Below are 26,145 nucleotides of genomic sequence, written 5' to 3' on the forward strand. Positions count from 1 at the left end.
TGTTGTATTGTCCTGGAATTTTTTTTAACCATGACAACCATGCCCGTCAGTCTTCAATCAGACACTCCTGATTCATGAGTCAAAAGCTGGATTAGTGGGGTGCACCAATGTGCGCCTTGCCACAAATCCTAATCCAGACCCTGCTGCAGTAAAATTTGTGGCCACCTCATGAATTTGATGAATGGTGGACACCATGCTCTGTCCTGCCACAACTCTACCCACTTTATAACAAAATTTTGTGACTTTTCTAAGCTTTTTACTCCTGAATACCGGCATAAACGCATTGATGCATCTCGCCCATCATGGCACATACCCCTACACTAATAAAATCCATAACAGGTAAAATGGCGCATTTGTTATTTGTTAATGAACGTGTGGAATGATGGGAAGCTGGCGGAGTACTCGCAGGGATCACAATGTTTCTACTGTTCCCCTTCTGTGTCATTAGGATTTCTTAGAAAACGGATAGTATGAATTCATTGTTATTTCCTATAAATGACCACATAGCAGGAAGCGCACTTCAGCCCCATGGTAGTGGAGGTCACCATGATTTTCACTACATCCTAATCCACATCAAGGATTGTTTGTAAACTGCTCATTGCATCGGGAAGAAATAATGGCTGAGATGATATAGTAAAGTATAGTAATGTCAGCCATGAAACACAATATGCTAAGAATTAAATCTTTGCAGCTTTTCTCATATACTGATGACACTGGAATGCGGTGGATAAAAAGCTGTTATCTTAGATAAAGACGTTCTTTCCTAATACATTGTCCACATTCTTCTTCCAATGATGTAAATGTAGGAGGACGGCAGATTTGAAGGTCCGACATTGGCACAAGCTATTGAGCTGTTCGGAGGAAGACGATGGAGCGCAAAAAATACAAGCACAGGGACACTATCTAAGAGCACGGAGAAACCCAACGTGCAGCGCAACAATACGCTGGGGATCACGGCAGCCAAGAAAAAGAAGAAAGTACTTATGAGGGTAGAACATTGTGCTGTTTCATCCTGTTCTGCTGTGCTTCATTGTTCTTTTTCATCCTCCTTTTTGGTTTTCAATATGGTTTCAAAAACTTTTTTCATATGTTTTAAAGGAGTATTCTCATCTTTAAGATCCTATCTTAATATGTAGTAGGTGTAATAATATTAATATTAGCAAATACTTCCAGTTAGAAATGTAGTATAGTTCTTCTGATTTGCTAGGCTGCTTACTACATGTGCAGGCTTAGGTATCCATGGTTCCAACCACTAACTCTCACTATGTGAGCGGTTGTACCCATGGATACCTAAGCTACTGCAATGCCCTAAACATGGGGTAAGCCACATAGCGAATCAGAAGAACTATACTACATTTCTCATTGAAGGTATATGCTAATATTATTATTATTACGCATACTACATATTTGGATAAGATTTTATAGATGGGCATACCCCTTTTAACTTTGTTTCATGCTCTTACACTAAACATATTATGTGGTTACGTTTCTAATTTATAAGAAGTTTTCTTACAATGAAAATATTGATTTATTTCTATATGTCTTTATAGCGAGTCTGTGATAAGAGGAAGAACGGCACTCCTAGATAATAGCTGCACAAGTAGGGTCCCAAACCTTATAATCTAAAGATGAACTTGGCACTCGAGTGGTAGATATGAAAAAGAAGGCTTTAATGCAGGTATGACAGTACACGTGTGTTAACACGGACGTTTCGTTCCGCATGGACCTTCATCAGAGTTCACGCTGTAGTAATAACCGGTGTAGCGGACGCAGTGTCCAAATAGTGGAGGCCGTAGAGAAGGTGTTCCTGGAAAGCACAGTACGGTGCAAGCGGCAAGAACGCAGAATCCACCACTTGTGTATGGAGCGTGCCTCTAAACAAGCAGTGGATTCCATGTTCGTGCCGCTTGCACTGTACTGTGCTTTCCAGGAACACCTTCTCCACGGCCTCCACTATTTGGACACTGCGTCTGCTACACCGGTTATTACTACAGCGTGTACTCTGATGAAGGTCCATGCGGAGCGAAACGTCTGTGTTAAAATTAGAGATGAGCAAATTTGCTCGGGTCAGGGCTTATTCGGCACGCTATAGCACTTACTGAATAAGCTGCAGTGGGAACCCGGCTTCCTCAATCACTCCGGCTGATCAGCTGTTCAGCTCCGCAGCTGCATGTGTCACGGCTGTGTGACAGTCACAACACATGTACGGAGAGCCCAACACACAAGCTCATAATGCATGTGTTGTGACTGTGACACCTGTACTGTCATACCTGCATTAAAGCCTTCTAATTTGTATCTACCACTTGCTTGCAAAGTTCATCTTTACTTTATAGGGAGTCTGTCAGGCCAATGTGATAGTATTAACTAGGCACATAGCCTTGTAGGAGATATAGCCCATTTAATGCCTCGTGCACATTAACTAATATTGGCAAATCCACCGATATTGATGATAAGTCTAATGTGTATGGAAAACACTGACTCTTCCCCTAAGGCCTCTTTCACACATTAGTGTCTCCAGTACATGTGGGGACAGTTTTCACACATACCAGAGACACTGGTAACCAGGGATTCAAGCTTGAGGAGGCTAATTTGCATATTCCAGGTGCCTTCTGGGAAAAGCGAAGAGTCTCCCTAAGCTAGAAGATCGTTGGGTACAGCCGGGACCAGCTGCTTGGAAAGAATCACCAAACCAGGGATTCAAGCTTGAGGAGGCTAATTTGCATATTCCAGGTGCCTTCTGGGAAAAGCGAAGAGTCTCCCTAAGCTAGAAGAATTTTTGCCTGTAGGACATTATTGCAAGAGAGCTTGGCTGAGTAGATTACACAAGAAGGAAAACACACAGCAAGTCAGCAGGATCTAGGAGCAACATGGCAGATGTGACAACCTACATGGTGAGCTGCAGCATGTGCTACATGTTCACAGATCGACCAGAAGAAGAATTAAATTTCACCTGTCAGAAGTGTAGACTAGTGGCCCTTTTAGAAGAAAAGGTGCGGGGTCTGGAAGAAAGAATAGCAACTTTGAAACTCATCAAAGAGAATGAAGACTTTCTAGACAGAACAGAAGCATCTCTACTGGTCACAGAAGGTGAAAAAAGTGTCAGAGAACCTCCAAAAGCAGATGAGTGGAAGCATGTGACCAAAAGAAGCAAGAAGACCATGGAGAAATCACCAACCACACAACTGAAGAACCGATATCAAATCTTTGTAGAGGATGAAGATGGCACACCTAAGGATGAAGCAATACCAGCAAGCAAAAAAGAAAAGGGCACACAGCAACAAGTGACAGCAAAAAGTACAGCCAAGAAGCAACGAAGAGTGGTGGTGGTGGGAGACTCACTACTGAGAGGCACAGAAGCAGCCATCTGCAGACCGGACATAACTGCAAGAGAAGTATGCTGCCTTCCAGGTGCGATGATCAAGGATATGACCGATAGGATACCAAAGCTCTTCAACTCCAAGGACGTCCACCCATTTCTTCTGATACATGTTGGCACCAACGACACGGCAAGGAAGGACCTACCGACAATCTGCAAAGACTTTGAAGAGTTGGGGAAGAAAGTAAAGGAACTGGATGCACAGGTAGTTTTTTCTTCTATCCTTCCAGTAGACGGGCATGGCACCAGGAGATGGAACAGGATCCTTGATGCAAACAACTGGCTAAGACTATGGTGCAGACAACAAGGATTCGGATTCCTGGACCACGGTGTGAATTACTTGTACGATGGACTCCTCGCCAGAGACGGACTACACCTCAACAAACCTGGGAAACACACATTCGCCAGAAGACTCGCTACACTCATCAGGAGGGCGTTAAACTAGAAGAAGAGGGGACGGGAAGAAAAACATTAGACTTGAACAAAGAAGATCCAGGAAAACATACTCAGAAGGGAGGTAAGAACATTTCTAAAACAATCCACAGCGAGGAGATTGGAACAAAACAAAATCCTCTAAACTGCATGCTCGCAAACGCCAGAAGCCTGACAAACAAGATGGAAGAACTAGAAGCAGAAATATCTACAGGTAACTTTGACATAGTGGGAATAACCGAGACATGGTTAGATGAAAGCTATGACTGGGCAGTTAACTTACAGGGTTACAGTCTGTTTAGAAAGGATCGTAAAAATCGGAGAGGAGGAGGGGTTTGTCTCTATGTAAAGTCTTGTCTAAAGTCCACTTTAAGGGAGGATATTAGCGAAGGAAATGAGGATGTCGAGTCCATATGGGTTGAAATTCATGGAGGGAAAAATGGTAACAAAATTATCATTGGGGTCTGTTACAAACCCCCAAATATAACAGAAACCATGGAAAGTCTACTTCTAAAGCAGATAGATGAAGCTGCAACCCATAATGAGGTCCTGGTTATGGGGGACTTTAACTACCCGGATATTAACTGGGAAACAGAAACCTGTGAAACCCATAAAGGCAACAGGTTTCTGCTAATAACCAAGAAAAATTATCTTTCACAATTGGTGCAGAATCCAACCAGAGGAGCAGCACTTTTAGACCTAATACTATCTAATAGACCTGACAGAATAACAAATCTGCAGGTGGTCGGGCATCTAGGAAATAGCTACCACAATATTGTACAGTTTCACCTGTCTTTCACTAGGGGGACTTGTCAGGGAGTCACAAAAACACCGAACTTTAGGAAGGCAAAGTTTGACCAGCTTAGAGATGCCCTTAATCTGGTAGACTGGGACAATATCCTCAGAAATAAGAATACAGATAATAAATGGGAAATGTTTAAGAACATCCTAAATAGGCAGTGTAAGCGGTTTATACCTTGTGGGAATAAAAGGACTAGAAATAGGAAAAACCCAATGTGGCTAAACAAAGAGGTAAGACAGGCAATTAACAGTAAAAAGAAAGCATTTGCACTACTAAAGCAGGATGGCACCATTGAAGCTCTAAAAAACTATAGGGAGAAAAATACTTTATCTAAAAAACTAATTAAAGCTGCCAAAAAGGAAACAGAGAAGCACATTGCTAAGGAGAGTAAAACTAATCCCAAACTGTTCTTCAACTATATCAATAGTAAAAGAATAAAAACTGAAAATGTAGGCCCCTTAAAAAATAGTGAGGAAAGAATGGTTGTAGATGACGAGGAAAAAGCTAACATATTAAACACCTTCTTCTCCACGGTATTCACGGTGGAAAATGAAATGCTAGGTGAAATCCCAAGAAACAATGAAAACCCTATATTAAGGGTCACCAATCTAACCCAAGAAGAGGTGCGAAACCGGCTAAATAAGATTAAAATAGATAAATCTCCGGGTCCGGATGGCATACACCCACGAGTACTAAGAGAACTAAGTAATGTAATAGATAAACCATTATTTCTTATTTTTAGGGACTCTATAGCGACAGGGTCTGTTCCGCAGGATTGGCGCATAGCAAATGTGGTGCCAATATTCAAAAAGGGCTCTAAAAGTGAACCTGGAAATTATAGGCCAGTAAGTCTAACCTCTATTGTTGGTAAAATATTTGAAGGGTTTCTGAGGGATGTTATTCTGGATTATCTCAATGAGAATAACTGTTTAACTCCATATCAGCATGGGTTTATGAGAAATCGCTCCTGTCAAACCAATCTAATCAGTTTTTATGAAGAGGTAAGCTATAGGCTGGACCACGGTGAGTCATTGGACGTGGTATATCTCGATTTTTCCAAAGCGTTTGATACCGTGCCGCACAAGAGGTTGGTACACAAAATGAGAATGCTTGGTCTGGGGGAAATTGTGTGTAAATGGGTTAGTAACTGGCTTAGTGATAGAAAGCAGAGGGTGGTTATAAATGGTATAGTCTCTAACTGGGTCGCTGTGACCAGTGGGGTACCGCAGGGGTCAGTATTGGGACTTGTTCTCTTCAACATATTCATTAATGATCTGGTAGAAGGTTTACACAGTAAAATATCGATATTTGCAGATGATACAAAACTATGTAAAGCAGTTAATACAAGAGAAGATAGTATTCTGCTACAGATGGATCTGGATAAGTTGGAAACTTGGGCTGAAAGGTGGCAGATGAGGTTTAACAATGATAAATGTAAGGTTATACACATGGGAAGAAGGAATCAATGTCACCATTACACACTGAATGGGAAACCACTGGGTAAATCTGACAGGGAGAAGGACTTGGGGATCCTAGTTAATGATAAACTTACCTGGAGCAGCCAGTGCCAGGCAGCAGCTGCCAAGGCAAACAGGATCATGGGGTGCATTAAAAGAGGTCTGGATACACATGATGAGAGCATTATACTGCCTCTGTACAAATCCCTAGTTAGACCGCACATGGAGTACTGTGTCCAGTTTTGGGCACCGGTGCTCAGGAAGGATATAATGGAACTAGAGAGAGTACAAAGGAGGGCAACAAAATTAATAAAGGGGATGGGAGAACTACAATACCCAGATAGATTAGCGAAATTAGGATTATTTAGTCTAGAAAAAAGACGACTGAGGGGCGATCTAATAACCATGTATAAGTATATAAGGGGACAATACCAATATCTCGCTGAGGATCTGTTTATACCAAGGAAGGTGACGGGCACAAGGGGGCATTCCTTGCGTCTGGAGGAGAGAAGGTTTTTCCACCAACATAGAAGAGGATTCTTTACTGTTAGGGCAGTGAGAATCTGGAATTGCTTGCCTGAGGAGGTGGTGATGGCGAACTCAGTCGAGGGGTTCAAGAGAGGCCTGGATGTCTTCCTGGAGCAGAACAATATTGTATCATACAATTAGGTTCTGTAGAAAGACGTAGATCTGGGGATTTATTATGATATTATAGGCTGAACTGGATGGACAAATGTCTTTTTTCGGCCTTACTAACTATGTTACTATGTTACTATTTTACTGACACACGTAGACCCATTCAAATGAATGGGTCTGCGCACATGTCAGTATGTTTCCCCGGACCGTGTTTCCCACACGTAGACATGTCTGTTTTTGTCCAGCTGCACGGATAACATGGACCCATTCAAGTCAATGGGTCTGTGTAGACATGTACCGCACACGGATACCGTCCGTGTGACGCATCAGTATCACATGGACAGCCGCTGGGGAAGAAGCATTACAGTAAGCGCTGTTCCCCGGCGGCTGGTGCTGAAGCCGGCTCTCATCTTTCTCCTCTGCTCGCGCTGATCACCGGCAGAGCAAGGGAGAATGATGACAGCCGGCTTCAGCACCAGCCACTGGAGAACAGCACTTACTGTAGTGCTTCTTCCCCTGCGGCCGCCATGTGGTACTGAGGCGGCACACAGTTGCCACACGTAATACGGACACGGATATCTCCGGTACCGGTTTTTCCGGTACTGGAAATATCAGGACGTGTGAAACCGGCCTAACAGATGATCTTAGAGGAGATAAGGATCCGGCATGTCTGATTTTGGGCTTCCTATCCTTTTGTTTCTTGTAAGATAAGCTGCCACTAGAGTAGATTGGCCTCGACTCTCCTGCAGGACCGTGTATAGGGGAGTCAGGGGAGATCGGCCAAACAAGTATGTGGAAGGTGCACTGATCTGTTTGGCTGTGCCAAGGGTGCACTGTGCTCCTGTGCTTGGTTTGAACAGTCATTTTGTGCTGACATGATGCCTTTAATGCCTTTTTTCTTTGGAGAGTGTCCAAGTACCATAGCTCTTTCAGAGGATGAAGCTCCTTGTAAACTTCCTACTCCACTTATGTTGCACTCTGAGGTTTCCTACGCAGATCTTGAATTACAGTGCAGCCGTGTGAATATTTGCAGTTGGCGTTTAGTTAGGCTGTCTCCATGTCCGCTCAGCGAGCCAATGACCAGATCCCTGTGTATGCTGATAGAGATTAATATGATAAGTTGCCCCTGCCCTGCGCCCTCTGACTCACCGGAAGGTATACGGCACTTCTCATCTGTTTATCACAGGACTATTTTCATCACAGTCACAACACCGTATACACTTTTCACTCAGTACAGCCAAAGTTTACAGAGTATAATGTTTCATATACTGGATCCATTGAGATGATAAATGCCCAGTTACAAGATTTAGTATCTCCTGAGAGTAGGAAAATAATATCTGAGACTACATTTACATTGACGCCACCGATGCTGCCCTAATACATTTATTTTCAGGATTATTTTCCATTTTCAGGCTGACATCACTATGCTTGATCCATAAAGTTTTTCCTTAATTGGAACGTGATATCTGATCGTATGACCACAGAATGAGCTGGGAAAACTGATATATAAGATATATAACTTGTATGTTATTCAATGTAATCCCTTTATATTCCGGATTTAGAAGTGAAAGGTTTGGTCCCAGTCAGTGACCCATTGATCCTTATGCAGTCCCAGGCAAGAAAGTTTGTCAGTCACTGACTAGGACGGCCCGAAACTGCTAATTCCTAGAATGAGCAGTGATATAGGCAAATATTATACAAGCTAGAATAAATCTTTTCAGCAAGCCTATATTCAATGTGCCTTTAAAAAAAACTTAAGATGGAGTTTCCTTTAAAATCTCCAGACATTTAGACCATGTCCACACTGTCCACACATTTTCCTTAACATGTAAATGGCTGAACATATGCTCTAAACATTCCTGGATTTAGTTGAACATTTCCACCATGACAGTATTAATTTTAATGTGCAGTTGTCCTGGTCGGGTGTAGTAGCCATCATGGCTTGGTGAGTGCAGGGCAAACATTCGGGCTTTTATTGACCTAGAAGTTTTAGATCTCGAATACTTTATGGACTGATTTAAGAGAAATTGTTTCTCAAATTCTCCACCAGGGTGAAAGTGGTGATGCTGCTGATGATGAGATGGCAACGAGGAAAAGCAAAAGCCTCAAAGAACCTCGTAGCAGGAGTGGTTCAGATCCTCCGGAAATTGATGAACAGGAAGAGCAAGGTCCGAAATGTTTGTTGTTTTTTTTTCTACCTGGTGTGTGTAGAGCACAGTTTATAAATAAGAACACTATAATAATGGACAAGACCATATACAAATGGTGTTCTTGTCATCTATACTAATAACTAATAATGCCAGGATGGGTGCATCCTATAGTAATAGAACAGGTGCCTGCCAGGACGGGTGCATCCTATAGTAATAGGACAGGTGCCTGCCAGGACGGGTGCACCCTATAGTAATAGAACAGGTGCCTGCCAGGACGGGTGCATCCTATAGTAATAGGACAGGTGCCAGCCAGGACGGGTGCATGCTATAGTAATAGGACAGGTGCCTGCCAGGACGGGTGCACCCTATAGTAATAGAACAGGTGCCTGCCAGGACGGGTGCATCCTATAGTAATAGGACAGGTGCCAGCCAGGATGGGTGCATGCTATAGTAATAGAACAGGTGCCTGCCAGGACGGGTGCATCCTATAGTAATAGGACAGGTGCCTGCCAGGACGGGTGCACCCTATAGTAATAGGACAGGTGCCTGCCAGGACGGGTGCACCCTATAGTAATAGAACAGGTGCCAGCCAGGACGGGTGCATGCTATAGTAATAGGACAGGTGCCTGCCAGGACGGGTGCATCCTATAGTAGTAGGACAGGTGCCTGTCAGGACGTGTGCATCCTATAGTAATAGGACAGGTGCCAGCCAGGACGGGTGCATCCTATAGTAATAGGACAGGTGCCTGCCAGGACGGGTGCATCCTATAGTAGTAGGACAGGTGCCTGCCAGGACGGGTGCATCCTATAGTAATAGGACAGGTGCCTGCCAGGGCGTGTGCATCCTATAGTAATAGAACAGGTGCCAGCCAGGACGGGTGCATCCTATAGTAATAGGACAGGTGCCTGCCAGGACGTGTGCATCCTATAGTAATAGGACAGGCGCCTGCAAGGACGGGTGCATCCTATAGTAATAGGACAGGTGCCTGCAAGGACGGGTGCATCCTATAGTAATAGGACAGGTGCCTGCAAGGACGGGTGCATCCTATAGTAATAGGACAGGTGCCTGCCAGGACGGGTGCATCCTATAGTAATAGGACAGGTGCCCGCCAGGACGGGTGCATCCTATAGTAATAGGACAGGTGCCTGCCAGGGCGTGTGCATCCTATAGTAATAGAACAGGTGCCAGCCAGGACGGGTGCATCCTATAGTAATAGGACAGGTGCCTGCCAGGACGTGTGCATCCTATAGTAATAGGACAGGCGCCTGCAAGGACGGGTGCATCCTATAGTAATAGGACAGGTGCCTGCAAGGACGAGTGCATCCTATAGTAATAGGACAGGTGCCTGCAAGGACGGGTGCATCCTATAGTAATAGGACAGGTGCCTGTCAGGACGGGTGCATCCTATAGTAGTAGGACAGGTGCCTGCCAGGACGTGTGCATCCTATAGTAATAGGACAGGTGTCTGCCAGGACGGGTGCATCCTATAGTAGTAGGACAGGTGCCTGCCAGGACGGGTGCATCCTATAGTAATAGGACAGGTGCCTGCCAGGGCGTGTGCATCCTATAGTAATAGAACAGGTGCCAGCCAGGACGGGTGCATCCTATAGTAATAGGACAGGTGCCTGCCAGGGCGTGTGCATCCTATAGTAATAGAACAGGTGCCAGCCAGGACGGGTGCATCCTATAGTAATAGGACAGGTGCCTGCCAGGACGTGTGCATCCTATAGTAATAGGACAGGCGCCTGCAAGGACGGGTGCATCCTATAGTAATAGGACAGGTGCCTGCAAGGACGGGTGCATCCTATAGTAATAGGACAGGTGCCTGCAAGGACGGGTGCATCCTATAGTAATAGGACAGGTGCCTGCCAGGACGTGTGCATCCTATAGTAATAGGACAGGTGCCTGCAAGGACGTGTGCATCCTATAGTAATAGAACAGGTGCCTGTCAGGACGGGTGCATCCTATAGTAGTAGGACAGGAGCCTGCCAGGACGTGTGCATCCTATAGTAATAGGACAGGTGTCTGCCAGGACGGGTGCATCCTATAGTAATAGGACAGGTGTCTGCCAGGACGTGTGCATCCTATAGTAATAGGACAGGTGCCTGCAAGGACGGGTGCATCCTATAGTAATAGGACAGGTGCCTGCCAGGACGGGTGCATCCTATAGTAATAGGACAGGTGCCTGTCAGGACGGGTGCATCCTATAGTAGTAGGACAGGTGCCTGCCAGGACGTGTGCATCCTATAGTAATAGGACAGGTGCCTGTCAGGACGGGTGCATCCTATAGTAGTAGGACAGGTGCCTGTCAGGACGTGTGCATCCTATAGTAATAGGACAGGTGCCTGCCAGTACGGGTGCATGTTATAGAAATAGGACAGGCGCCTGTCATCACGGGTGCATCCTATAGTAATAGGACAGGTGCCTGTCAGGACAGGTGCATCCTATAGTAATAGGACAGGTGTCTGCCAGGCCGTGTACATCCTATAGTAATAGGACAGGTGCCTGCAAGGACGGGTGCATCCTATAGAAATAGGACAGGTGCCTGCCAGGACGGGTGCATCCTATAGTAATAGGGCAGGTGCCTGTCAGGACGTGTGCATCCTATAGTAATAGGACAGGTGCCTGCCAGTACGGGTGCATGTTATAGAAATAGGACAGGCGCCTGTCATCACGGGTGCATCCTATAGTAATAGGACAGGTGCCTGTCAGGACAGGTGCATCCTATAGTAATAGAACAGGTGCCTGCCAGGACGTGTACATCTTATAGTAATAGGACAGGTGCCTGCAAGGACGGGTGCATCCTATAGAAATAGGACAGGTGCCTGCCAGGACGGGTGCATCCTATAGTAATAGGACAGGTGCCTGCCAGGACGGGTGCATCCTATAGAAATAGAACAGGTGCCTGCAAGGACGGGTGCATCCTATAGTAATAGAACAGGTGCCAGCCAGGACGGGTGCATCCTATAGTAATAGGACAGGTGCCTGTCAGGACAGGTGCATCCTATAGTAATAGGACAGGTGTCTGCCAGGCCGTGTACATCCTATAGTAATAGGACAGGTGCCTGCAAGGACCGGTGCATCCTATAGTAATAGAACAGGTGCCTGCCAGGACGTGTACATCTTATAGTAATAGGACAGGTGCCTGCAAGGACGGGTGCATCCTATAGTAATAGGACAGGTGCCTGTCAGGACGGGTGCATCCTATAGTAGTAGGACAGGTGCCTGCCAGGACGTGTGCATCCTATAGTAATAGGACAGGTGTCTGCCAGGACGGGTGCATCCTATAGTAGTAGGACAGGTGCCTGCCAGGACGTGTGCATCCTATAGTAATAGGACAGGTGTCTGCCAGGACGGGTGCATCCTATAGTAGTAGGACAGGTGCCTGCCAGGACGGGTGCATGTTATAGAAATAGGACAGGTGTCTGCCAGGACGGGTGCATCCTATAGTAGTAGGACAGGTGCCTGTCAGGACGTGTGCATCCTATAGTAATAGGACAGGTGCCTGCCAGTACGGGTGCATGTTATAGAAATAGGACAGGCGCCTGTCATCACGGGTGCATCCTATAGTAATAGGACAGGTGCCTGTCAGGACAGGTGCATCCTATAGTAATAGGACAGGTGTCTGCCAGGCCGTGTACATCCTATAGTAATAGGACAGGTGCCTGCAAGGACCGGTGCATCCTATAGTAATAGAACAGGTGCCTGCCAGGACGTGTACATCTTATAGTAATAGGACAGGTGCCTGCAAGGACGGGTGCATCCTATAGAAATAGGACAGGTGCCTGCCAGGACGGGTGCATCCTATAGTAATAGGACAGGTGCCTGCCAGGACGGGTGCATCCTATAGAAATAGAACAGGTGCCTGCAAGGACGGGTGCATCCTATAGTAATAGAACAGGTGCCAGCCAGGACGGGTGCATCCTATAGTAATAGGACAGGTGCCTGTCAGGACAGGTGCATCCTATAGTAATAGGACAGGTGTCTGCCAGGCCGTGTACATCCTATAGTAATAGGACAGGTGCCTGCAAGGACCGGTGCATCCTATAGTAATAGAACAGGTGCCTGCCAGGACGTGTACATCTTATAGTAATAGGACAGGTGCCTGCAAGGACGGGTGCATCCTATAGAAATAGGACAGGTGCCTGCCAGGACGGGTGCATCCTATAGTAATAGGACAGGTGCCTGCCAGGACGGGTGCATCCTATAGAAATAGAATAGGTGCCTGCAAGGACGGGTGCATCCTATAGTAATAGAACAGGTGCCAGCCAGGACGGGTGCATCCTATAGTAATAGGACAGGTGCCTGTCAGGACAGGTGCATCCTATAGTAATAGGACAGGTGTCTGCCAGGACGTGTACATCTTACAGTAATAGGACAGGTGTCTGCCAGGACGTGTACATCCTATAGTAATAGGACAGGTGCCTGCAAGGACCGGTGCATCCTATAGTAATAGAACAGGTGCCTGCCAGGACGTGTACATCTTATAGTAATAGGACAGGTGCCTGCAAGGACGGGTGCATCCTATAGTAATAGGACAGGTGCCTGTCAGGACGGGTGCATCCTATAGTAGTAGGACAGGTGCCTGCCAGGACGTGTGCATCCTATAGTAATAGGACAGGTGTCTGCCAGGACGGGTGCATCCTATAGTAGTAGGACAGGTGCCTGCCAGGACGGGTGCATCCTATAGTAATAGGACAGGTGCCTGCCAGGGCGTGTGCATCCTATAGTAATAGGACAGGTGCCAGCCAGGACGGGTGCATCCTATAGTAATAGGACAGGTGCCTGCCAGGGCGTGTGCATCCTATAGTAATAGAACAGGTGCCAGCCAGGACGGGTGCATCCTATAGTAATAGGACAGGTGCCTGCCAGGACGTGTGCATCCTATAGTAATAGGACAGGCGCCTGCAAGGACGGGTGCATCCTATAGTAATAGGACAGGTGCCTGCAAGGACGGGTGCATCCTATAGTAATAGGACAGGTGCCTGCAAGGACGGGTGCATCCTATAGTAATAGGACAGGTGCCTGCCAGGACGTGTGCATCCTATAGTAATAGGACAGGTGCCTGCAAGGACATGTGCATCCTATAGTAATAGGACAGGTGCCTGTCAGGACGGGTGCATCCTATAGTAGTAGGACAGGTGCCTGCCAGGACGGGTGCATCCTATAGTAATAGGACAGGTGTCTGCCAGGACGGGTGCATCCTATAGTAATAGGACAGGTGCCTGCCAGGACGGGTGCATCCTATAGTAATAGGACAGGTGCCTGTCAGGACGGGTACATCCTATAGTAGTAGGACAGGTGCCTGCCAGGACGTGTGCATCCTATAGTAATAGGACATGTGCCTGCCAGTACGGGTGCATGTTATAGAAATAGGACAGGCGCCTGTCAGGACGGGTGCATCCTATAGTAATAGGACAGGTGCCTGTCAGGACGGGTGCATCCTATAGTAGTAGGACAGGTGCCTGCCAGGACGGGTGCATCCTATAGTAGTAGGACAGGTGCCTGTCAGGACGTGTGCATCCTATAGTAATAGGACAGGTGCCTGCAAGGACGTGTGCATCCTATAGTAATAGGACAGGTGCCTGCCAGTACGGGTGCATGTTATAGAAATAGTACAGGCGCCTGTCATCACGGGTGCATCCTATAGTAATAGGACAGGTGTCTGCCAGGATGGGTGCATCCTATAGTAATAGGACAGGTGTCTGCCAGGCCGTGTACATCCTATAGTAATAGGACAGGTGCCTGCAAGGACCGGTGCATCCTATAGTAATAGAACAGGTGCCTGCCAGGACGTGTACATCTTATAGTAATAGGACAGGTGCCTGCAAGGACGGGTGCATCCTATAGAAATAGGACAGGTGCCTGCCAGGACGGGTGCATCCTATAGTAATAGGACAGGTGCCTGCCAGGACGGGTGCATCCTATAGAAATAGAACAGGTGCCTGCAAGGACGGGTGCATCCTATAGTAATAGAACAGGTGCCAGCCAGGACGGGTGCATCCTATAGTAATAGAACAGGTGCCTGCCAGGACGTGTACATCCTATAGTAATATGACAGGTGCCTGCCAGGACGGGTGCATCCTATAGAAATAGGGCAGGTGCCTGCCAGGATGTGTGCATCCTATAGTAATAGGTCAGGTGTCTGCCAGGACGTGTACATCCTATAGTAATAGGACAGGTGTCTGCAAGGATGGGTGCATCCTATAGAAATAGGACAGGTGTCTGCCATGACGGGTGCATCCTATAGTAATAGGACAGGTGCCTGCCAGGACGTGTACATCCTATAGTAATAGGACAGGTGTCTGCAAGGACGGGTGCATCCTATAGAAATAGGACAGGTGTCTGCCATGACGGGTGCATCCTATAGTAATAGGACAGGTGTCTGCCAGGACGTGTGCATCCTATAGTAATAGGACAGGTGCCTGCAAGGACGGGTGCATCCTATAGTAATAGGACAGGTGCCAGCCAGTACGGGTGCATCCTATAGTAATAGGACAGGTGCCTGACAGGACGGGTGCATCCTATAGTAATAGGACAGGTGCCTGCCAGGTCGTGTGCATCCTATAGTAATAGGACAGGTGCCTGCCAGGACGGTTGCATCTTATAGTAACAGGACAGGTGCCTGCAAGGTCGGGTGCATCCTATCGTAACAGGACAGGTGTCTGCCAGGACGGTTGCATCCCATAGTAACAGGACAGGTGCCTGCAAGGACGTGTGCCTCCTATAGTAATAGGACAGGTGGCTGCCAGGACGGGTGCATCCTATAGTAATAGGACAGGTGCCTGCAAGGACGAGTGCATCCTATAGTAATAGGACAGGTGCCTGCCAGGACGTGTGCATCCTATAGTAATAGGACAGGTGCCAGCCAGGACGGGTGCATCCTATAGTAACAGGACAGGTGCCTGCCAGGACGGGTGCATCCTATAGTAATAGGACAGGTGCCTGCCAGGACGTGTGCATCCTATAGTAATAGGACAGGTGCCTGCAAGGACGCGTGCATCCTATAGTAATAGGACAGGTGCCAGCCAGGACGGGTGCATCCTATAGTAACAGGACAGGTGCCTGCCAGGACGGGTGCATCCTATAGTAATAGGACAGGTGCCTGCCAGGTCGTGTGCATCCTATAGTAATAGGACAGGTGCCTGCCAGGACGGTTGCATCTTATAGTAACAGGACAGGTGCCTGCAAGGTCGGGTGCATCCTATAGTAATAGGACAGGTGCCTGCCAGGACGGTTGCATCTTATAGTAACAGGACAGGCCCCTGCAAGGTCGGGTGCATCCTATAGTAACAGGACAGGTGTCTGCCAGGACGGTTGCATCCCATAGTAACAGGACAGGTGCCTGCAAGGACGTGTGCCTCCTATAGTAATAGGACAGGTGGCTGCCAGGACGGGTGCATCCTATAGTAACAGGACAGGTGTCTGCCAGGACGGTTGCATCCCATAGTAACAGGACAGGTGCCTGCAAGGACGTGTGCCTCCTATAGTAATAGGACAGGTGGCTGCCAGGACGGGTGCATCCTATAGTAATAGGACAGGTGCCTGCAAGGACGGGTGCATCCTATAGTAATAGGACAGGTGCCTGCCAGGACGTGTGCATCCTATAGTAATAGGACAGGTGCCTGCCAGGACGGGTGCATCCTATAGTAATAGGACAGGTGTCTGCCATGACGGGTGCATCCTATAGTAATAGGACAGGTGCCTGCCAGGCCGTGTGCATCCTATAGTAACAGTACAGGTGCCTGCAAGGACAGGTGCATCCTATAGTAATGGGTCAGATGCCTGCCAGGCTATGTGCATTTTCAGCAGGCATTAATGGTTATAATGCATGCATCCAATTCTATTGAATAGGAAATCTGCTTTCACACTGCTCTTTGTACTTTGTTTGTTGGTCCTGTGAGGACGTACATCTGAATCCCCCAGCAAACCAGGATTTGTGCGTATGCACCGACGAGGCCATTAATTATAATGGTGTCATCGGAGTCCATGTGTGCTCTGTCATTTTTTGGAGTGTACACCTGCTGGAGGCAAACACTTGGACGTAATAGACTGCAGCTAAGTGTCCACCTCCAGAAGGCGTATAGGCCATAAAATAATGAACGACAGAGCACACGTTGACTCCATCGGCACCATTATAGTCCATAGGTGCGGCACAAACGCCTGAATCCTGTTTTGTGAGGTGTTCGGACGTAAGCCCCAACGAGATCAATTAACATGGCGAAGAACACGGTGTGGAAAAAAATAAAAGCTAGAATGCTGATGTGAACAAAGCATTTCGAGTTAATTTTTTAACATTTTGAGGCTTTGATGTATCCATGTACTCATGTATAGTCCATTCTATGATACAGACTATTGTATTAATAGGATTGGTAAAGAATTGTAAAGCAAGTGGATTGAAAAATGTGACAGACATTGTCGCTGCTGGCACTTTACCCAATTGAATGGAAATAAATTGATTCTAAATGAATGATTTAAATGTGGAATTTTTTAGATTTTGTTGTTTGTTTGTATAATTAGGTGTTTTATGTTCATTTTGATTTTTCTGTGTCTTTTTTTTGGTCACTGGCAGATCAGAATAGTGTATCTGCTCACACCATTCCTTCAAGAAGAGCTCATTCAGTGTCTGCTTCCGGATCTCCAAATCTAGTCCCTGGGCCAACAATGCCCATCAGACCTGCATCCTCACCTATATTGCCCAGCTGCAACAAACCCCCATCTGCGTAAGTTTTATCACCTTATTTCACCCTTTGGGTAGAAAATAACTGAATTATGTTTTATACTTTGTTCATATTTACTGCACAAAATGGATTTCCCCTGCTCATTGGTTGTAAGTCTCTTACATTTCTGAAATAGCTGTAAAATCATCAGAGGATTTTTGTTTAAGCCCCTTCTTGGCAGTAAATTGTCTTACCTTGCGCCTGCTTAATTGTTCTGCCAAAATTCCCATCCAGTTGTATACTTTAGATCGTAAATCAAGAAATTAAACTACATTAAAGTGTCTTAATTTACTGGAAAATTGTTTAAATGTACAAACTGGCGGCCATTTCTCTGCAATAAAATGAACATAATTCTCTTCCATTTTATTCCAGCACATGGAGTAGCTCAAGTTGGCACGGACGAGTTAAGGGTGGGATGAAAGGCTTTCAATCATTTATGCTTTCTGACAGCAACATGAACTTTGTTGAGTTTGTAGAACTTTTTAAATCTTTCAGGTAAGATCTAATATATATATATATATATATATATATATATATATATATATATATATATATATATATATATATATATAATCAGTTCTTCTTAGAGTGGTGCGGAGCTTACAATTTCTACCATTTGTTTTTCTGTGTTTTCAGTGTACGAAGCCGCAAAGACCTCAAAGACATTTTTGATATCTATGCCATTGTTTGCAGTCGTTCTGGTTCTGAGCCGATTCCACTTTACACTAATCTGACAATTGATGAGAACGTCTGCGGTGTTCAGCCAGATTTAGGTTTGTATGTTGGAGTAATGTCAAAGCCTATATTTACTGGGGATTTGGGGATTTCATTTAAAATAGTTTATGATAAAAAAAAAAGTTTTAAAAAATGTTTTCATGATCATTTGGATCTTTAAATTTCAGGGGTCTTCCCATCTGCATGACAGCATTTTGCTTGGACATGGCATGACATAATACAACATACATACTGTACTTACCATCATTTCTGTTGAGGAAACGTAGATATTTAGGTCCAGTTCACTAACCTCACCCAGAAAATGCTCTGACTTTTTTTTGGTAATGCCATTGGTCCACCCTAGAAGGCCAGTTTTCTGGTAGGGTTTACGTTAACCACCTTTTGGTCTAAGTTGCCCACTCCAAACTTGTCAGGATTGTTTCTGAAAATGTGTGACAGTCGCAGTATATTTGGGACAGTTGGCTGGCACACATAAAGATACCTGGGGATCTGATCTCTTGGACACCTAAGAGTAATCACCCTTGTACAGAAAAAACCCCGTGAGGAGGACAGAGACCTGTGGTTACTTCATTCTCACACTGGTGGGAGTTCCAAGGGTTAGACCACCAGCGCTTATCATGTTAAGGGATATTCTAGCGCTATTCAATCATTCACTAGTATGGCAATACCCATTTAAATTTTAGTCTGTGTTCATGTCATAAAACAAAGTATTTATCATTTACATATAATACAGAGGACCCAATAGTGAAGATAAAAATGGACCACCAGATCTTGTTACCCAGGATGTTTGTGTCTCCTTTACATTTTTAATGACGTTTTGGGCCAATAATCAATTCACTTTTTTGATAAATACATTTCTTTTGGATAAGGAAAACTAGGACCATTGATAATGAGGACTGGTTGAACTGGGTAGTGTTTTTCTGTTAAAGGGCCCCATAACATCTGGTGTGGACACCGTTGACTTGACTTTGCATACAGGTCACCAAGGGTGGCAGGGATACATCTTATAAGCGATTTCAAAATTAGTTTCCTCAAAAGAATGAGGCATTGAGCCATCATAAGGGTGTAGGACATGTATGGGCCGCCTGCCCACCCTCCGAAATAATACTTTGCTGTCTTAATGAGATGAATTCATGTACATGTCTGGCATACATACTGATGCTTTCTGGCCTTACAGCTTATTTGTGTGCACATTAGTCTTAAGAGATGGTTATTTTGTCTGTTCTGGATTTTTCTTCATGTTCTAGATTTACTGACCAGGAATGTGTCAGACTTGGGGTTGTTCATCCGGAGCAGGCAACAGTTGTCTGAAAATCAGAGACAAATTTCTGATGCTATTGCTGCTGCCAGCATTGTGACCAATGGCACTGGAGTGGAAAGCACATCCCTTGGAATATTTGGGATGGGAATTCTGCAGTTTAATGACTACTTGGTCAATTGCCAAGGCGAGCACTACAGTTATGATGAAGTCCTCAGCATTATTCAGGTTAGACCTTTTTTTTTGCAGTACATATTGCTATATTACAATTTCGGAACAGATGACTGGAATTGAATATTTATGTATTGTAAAGTTTAATTACTAATTCATTTTTTGTTTCTATTTTTCTTAAGAAATTTGAGCCAAGCATTAGCATGCGGCAGCAAGGACTAATGTCATTTGAAGGGTTTGCAAGGTATGCGTTATGGTGTTTTCTTCCCTTCAGTCTTGTTTTTATCTAATTTTAGTAGATTTTGTAGCGCTTAGGATACTTTCCTACGGTATTTGCAGTTTCAGTTTGAAGAAACATAAAATGAATCCACTGGCTCCCATTTACCTGATGGCAGCCAATATAGTGTCCTTTCGGCCTCTTTCGGGCTGCTATACATTGATGTACCTTTATGTCGGTCTGCTTTGCTATTCCATACAGAGGCTTTCCTTTATTCTTGTCCTTTTGTTGATATTTTAAAAAACAGAAATGTGAACAATTTATTAAGGCTGAATTCCCTCTGAGTTTTTGATGTTGCAGCTTTAATGCATTAGGTTACTTTTTTTTATTGCTTTTGTGAGTGCATTTTTTTACTTACATTTTTGACACTGTGGTTTTTGTCTCTATGGTATGTCATGCTTTCATTAAAGCTCCTTTGTTTTGTCAAAATTGTTCATAAAGTCATGTGCAGATTAGATGCATTGTACACGTTTACAGGTCTCCATAGAACTGTATGAGCACCAACCGTCATCTCCTATCTCAGTAATGGGATAATCTGTACTCACAGATAACAGATCTTGCTCATGCATTCTGAATTTTGAGAATGACTGATAAGTCCAGGAGGAGAAAAAAGCGCAGATTTCTCCAATAGATTATGATACAAAGTTAATTCTTTTTTTCCGATTCTTTTAAGTTATGAAAAGAAATTAAAATGACAGTTACGCCTTAAACATCAGTCACTGATTGTAATCTAATCTATCTGCGTATTTTAGATATTTGATGGATAAAGACAACTTTGCATCCAGGAACGATGAGTCCCAGATAAACGAGGATGACCTGCATTTTCCTCTGTCGTATTACTTCATTGAATCTTCTCACAATACATACCTTACTGGTCATCAGCTGAAAGGTGAATCCTCTGTGGAGCTTTATAGTCAGGTATGGGAGATATTCCTGTTTATTCTGTATCTGGCTCCAGTAATTATATGATATTCTTCTTTACTGATGGTTGCTCGGAGGTGTAGTTGTGTGCACATGTATTTACTGTGATGCTTTCTGTTATTAGCTAGATAATAAGCCATCAATTTCTTATTGCAAGTTACTTGGTTCTAGAAGCAGTTTTTACTGCATATTATCTCTTAGGCTGGTTTCACATTTGCATTTTTTTGGGTGCGTTTTTGCGGTAAAAAACGCAAAAAAAGCATGGTGAAAAAACGCATGTAAACGCGTGCAAACACTGCGTTTTTTTGACGCATGCGTTTTTGCATGTGGTGAAAAAAACGCGGCGTTTTGACGCGTTTACATGCGTTTTTTCATGCGTTTGCGTTTTTTAAACGCATGCTGAGAAATGTGTGACAGCTGCCAATCATCAAAATAAAGTAAAAAAAACCACTATAAACAGAAATAGTTAGGGTTAGGGGTAGGGTTAGGGGTAGGGATCATAACCCTAACCCTAAAGGGATCCTAACCCTAACCCTACCGCTAACCCTAACCCTAAAGGGATCCTAACCCTAACCCTACCCCCTAACCGTACCTCTAACCCTAAGGGATCCTAACCCTAACCCTAACCCTAAAGGGATTAGGGTTAGGGTTAGGGGTAGGGTTAGGGTTAGGGGTAGGGTTAGGATCCCTTAGGGTTAGGGGTAGGGTTATGGTTAGGATCCCTTAGGGTTAGGGGTAGGGTTAGGGTTAGGGGTAGGGTTAGGGGTAGGGTTAGGGGTAGGGTTAGGGTTAGGATCCCTTTATCACTTTTATGTTGGGGGGTGGCATATCAGTGTGTTTTCTGTTTTTTTTAAATATAAAAACGCATGCATTTTTAACGCAAAAAAACGCATGCGTCCCCATTGACTCCAATGTATTTTTTGACTCCAAAAAAACGCATGAAAACGCATGCTTTTTTTTGGTCCAAAAAACTCCTCTCAAAAATACTACAAGTTGCATTTCTGAAAATGAACGCATGCAGTAAAAAAACGCATGCGTTGCAAAACGCAACCAAACGCGTACAAACAAAAACGCATGCGTTTTCAATGTTAAATATAGGGAAAAAAACGCATGCGTTTTTTTGAAAAAAAAAACGCTGCAGACAACAAAGCAAGTGTGAAACCACCCTTAGATAGGTGTAATATGAAACCTATATTAAATACTAGGCAACAATGTTATGGATTTCAAGTGGATTTCTTCTACTCTGTGTTGGGTCACAAGTGAACGTGTAGAGTCCTTACCCTAATTCCCAAATATTCCTATTCTCCCTGGTTCATCTCCGTACTTTAACCTAAAATGTTTCACATTTGACATTTGCCAAGTTGTCCAAAGATTTAGCATTAAAGCCCCCATACACATTAGATGAAAGTCATCAGAACCTGTTGATTTTGACAAGACCGGTCAAACATCTGTTGGGTAAGGGGGCTTCCAGATAGGCGATCTTGAAGGGGAGAAGGATGAGACCATTGGAATTTCAATTGCTGATCCTAATGTTTTCTAGGGGAGCCATGCCAGAGGAGTCTGGTTGTAGCTTTCTCTTCTCTCCCTGTTGAAAACACTTGTCCCAGCCGAGCGTCCATTTGTTTGATAGAGTCGGGAGAGATGGCTGTCTGCTGGAAAAAAGTTCAACCGAAAGTTCTCTCACTTGTATGACTAGTGTCAGTCCCTGTTGTAACATGGATATCATTATCAAGCTGGTGTTGAAGGCCTCTTGTTAGTACCTTGAGTGCATAATGGTGTCTTGCTTTGGATGTCCCTTTTTGTGCCGAAAGGTTCTTCTATACTATATACTACTGCCTTTTCTGGAAGGCACGGTTTTATGGGATTGCGGCTCCCCTCGCTTGATATTATATTTCTTTGGATGTGATCAGATATTTTTCTGTGCTATCTATCTGTTCAGATATAAATTGGGAAAATTGTGGTAAATGTCTGTGCTGCTGAATCACTAGAATTCCAGAATTATTAGTACATGTGGCTTTACTATTCTACGCGTTTCAGAGTTCAAGACTCCTTCATCAGGTAACACCACAGGATCATCCTGAAGAAGGAGTCTTGAACTCTCAAATGCGTAGAATAATAAAGCCACATGTACTAATAAATCTGGAATTCTAGTGATTCAGCAGCGCAGAAATTTACCACAATTTTCCCAATCTGTATCTAACGGCTGGTCCTTCCTGGACTCGTGGATCTGCTGCAGCGAATCCTTTCAATGCTTCAACTCCGCTACATCTGGTGAGTGCAATCCTATGGATTAACCTTTTAACCTTCTCAGATAAGACACTATTTGCGCTCTTTCCTTCAACAGTTTTCATCTATCTGTCCTGGTATTATGTAGTTCATTTATTTAACCCCTTCGTGACGGAGCCAAATTTTTTAAATCTGACCAGTGTCACTTTATGTGGTAATAACTCTGCAACGCTTCAACAAATCCCAGTGATTTTGAGATTGTTTTTTCGTATCAAATATCAAAAATTTGAGAAAAATGTAAAAAAATTAGCAAACTTTGAATGATTATCCCTTTAATCCAGATGGCCATACCACAGCAAACCATTAATAAATAACATTTCCCACATGTCTGCTTTACATCAGCACCATTTGTAAAATGTTATTTTATTTCGTTAGCAGTTTAGGAGGTTTAATAATGTAGCAGCAATTTTTCATTTTTTCAAGGAAATTTACAAAATTTATTTTTTTAGGGACTTATCCATGTTTGAAGTGACTTTAGGGGTCTCATATATTGGGAAACCCCCAAACGTGATACCATTTTAAAAACAGCACCCCCTGACATATTGAAAACTGCTGTCAGGTAGTTTATTAACTCTTCAGGAGGTGCTTTACAGGAATTAATGCAAAGTGGCATGATAGGAATGAAAATGTGCATTTTTACCACCTAAATGTCTCTAACTTCTGAACAGATTACTACAGCCGACAGACTCTAAGGCCGCTATTTGGTTATGAATTGCCATCGCAAACATCAGGACCACAAAATCGTGATCTGAGGGCAACAATTTGGTTAAATAGGAAGCCCCCACACTCTGTTAACCATTTATAATGATGTAGTCACTATTGACAGCAACATCTAAGGGGTTAAACAGAGTTGGACGGTGCAAACACTGATCGTGGCTGATGCAGCAAATTGTCAGCTATAGTGGACAGCCGACAGCTGCTGGATTGTCACCTGTATGGGGAGGCTATTCTCTTATATCTCAGGTCAGTTAAAAGACGTATTGGCTGTCATTGAGGGGTTAAGCCATAAAAATGCAAATTATACCATTAAAAAAAACAAAAACATCCACTGTAGAAAGGAGAGATTTTTCTGTGAAACACAAGTGGTTCATATGCTGCAGATATAGGCCAAAAAAACCTAAACAGCAAATATAAATTGCAAAGTTTCTAGATGTTATCTAATGTATAAAGCTGAATGTGTGTGTGTGTGTGTGTGTTTGTGTATGTGTGTGTGTATGTCCGGGATTGGCATCTGCACCGTCGCAGCTACAGCCACAAAATTTTGCACAGTCACACGTCTGGACCCCGAGAGCGTCATAGGCTATGTTGTGAGGCGAAATTTTAACCCCGCGCGTTCCAATTCCCCAAACAATTTTGCCCCTATCTACATAATGGGGAAAAAGTGAAAGGAAAAGTGTTGGAGGCAAATTGACAGCTGCCAGATATGAACAAGGGGGACTTAAAGAATGAGAGCGATGGCGCCAAAGAGTATATACCGTACAGTTGCTAAGGTGGGGCCCCGACATGGGATACTCGCCACATACAAGGATGTGAACACACAAACAAAACGCGCCACACACTACCACGTGCTTGAACACATATACCACCCTCAGCACACATTTCACCACACATACACCACCCTTGCAACATAAAAGTCAAAACACAAAACTCGCCATGCGCAAAATTCGCCACATGCAAAACTAGGCTCACGCAAAACTCGCCACACGTGCAAAACTCACCTCATGGAAAACTCGCCACACGCAAAACTTGCACACGCACAAAAGTTGCAACACATGCAAAAGTTGCCTCACACAAACCTTGCACATACTGAAAACGCACCACACATAAAACTCGCCATGCGCAAAACTTGCTGCACACAACTTGCTACACTAACCTGTCGCATGCAATTCGACACGCAAAAAGTTGCTACACGCATGTCGCCACACAAAACTCATCTCACAAAAGTCACTATATGCATGTCCCACACGCAACTCAACACATACAACTTGACACGTGAAACTCGCCCTAAAACACACACAAGTCTGGTATTATCCTTCAAAAATAAAAATCTGATTAATAAGCAGACAAACTACAAGAGCAACAAATGTACCATATAGGAAATACGGCAGCTGTCAGTCACATGACCTGTCTATTATGTGTATGTGTGAGCTAATATATACTGCCAGGGGGGAGGGCTTCCTGTTGGCTGGGGATTTATCAGGCTGCCAATTTAGCGTAAAAATACTGAGCAAATAACGCGTGAACGCAGTCTAATACAGGAGGAAATGACACACAGATATATACTATATACAGGAGGAGATGACATACAGGTACATACTATATACAGGGGAGATGACACACAGGTATATACTATATACAGGAGCAGATGACACACAGGTATATACTATATACAGGAGGAGATGACTTACAGGTATATACTATATATAGGAGGAGATGACATACAGGTATCTACTATATAAAAGAGGAGATGACACATAAGTTTATACAGGAGGAGATGACATACAGCAGGTATATACTATATACAGGGGAGATGACATACAGGTATATACTATATACAGGAGATAACATACAAGTATATACTATATATAGGAGGAGATGACATACAGGTATATTCTATATACAGACGAGATGACATACAGGTATATACTATATACAGGAGGAGATGACACATATGTATATACAATATACAGGAGGAGATGACATACAGCAGGTATATACTGTTTACAGGGGAGATGACATACAGGTATATACTATATACAGGAGATGACATACAGGTGTATACTATATATAAGGGAGATGACAAACATGTATAAACTGAGGGGAAAATGAGAGGTGTGAGGTGAAAATTAAAAGGTGTGAGTGCAAAATGAGAGGAGTGAGGGAAAATAGTGGAGTGATCGGAAAATGACAGATGTGAGGTCGA

General features: G+C 44.2%; 1 protein-coding gene across 1 annotated transcript in view; it reads left to right on the forward strand.

Moving 5' to 3' along the window:
- Positions 1-26,145, forward strand: part of PLCE1 (phospholipase C epsilon 1) — a 336,405-nt gene that overhangs the window by 241,957 nt on the left and 68,303 nt on the right. Inside the window, exons 10-17 of the mRNA XM_069753455.1 lie at positions 807-989; positions 8,754-8,871; positions 17,427-17,577; positions 17,947-18,069; positions 18,211-18,347; positions 19,557-19,795; positions 19,921-19,982; positions 20,768-20,933. Coding sequence (XP_069609556.1) covers positions 807-989; positions 8,754-8,871; positions 17,427-17,577; positions 17,947-18,069; positions 18,211-18,347; positions 19,557-19,795; positions 19,921-19,982; positions 20,768-20,933 — 1,179 coding nt within the window. The remainder of the gene's footprint in view (positions 1-806; positions 990-8,753; positions 8,872-17,426; positions 17,578-17,946; positions 18,070-18,210; positions 18,348-19,556; positions 19,796-19,920; positions 19,983-20,767; positions 20,934-26,145) is intronic.

This window comes from Ranitomeya imitator, chromosome 2 (assembly GCF_032444005.1).
Source record: "Ranitomeya imitator isolate aRanImi1 chromosome 2, aRanImi1.pri, whole genome shotgun sequence".
Classification (NCBI taxonomy): Eukaryota; Metazoa; Chordata; class Amphibia; order Anura; family Dendrobatidae; genus Ranitomeya; species Ranitomeya imitator.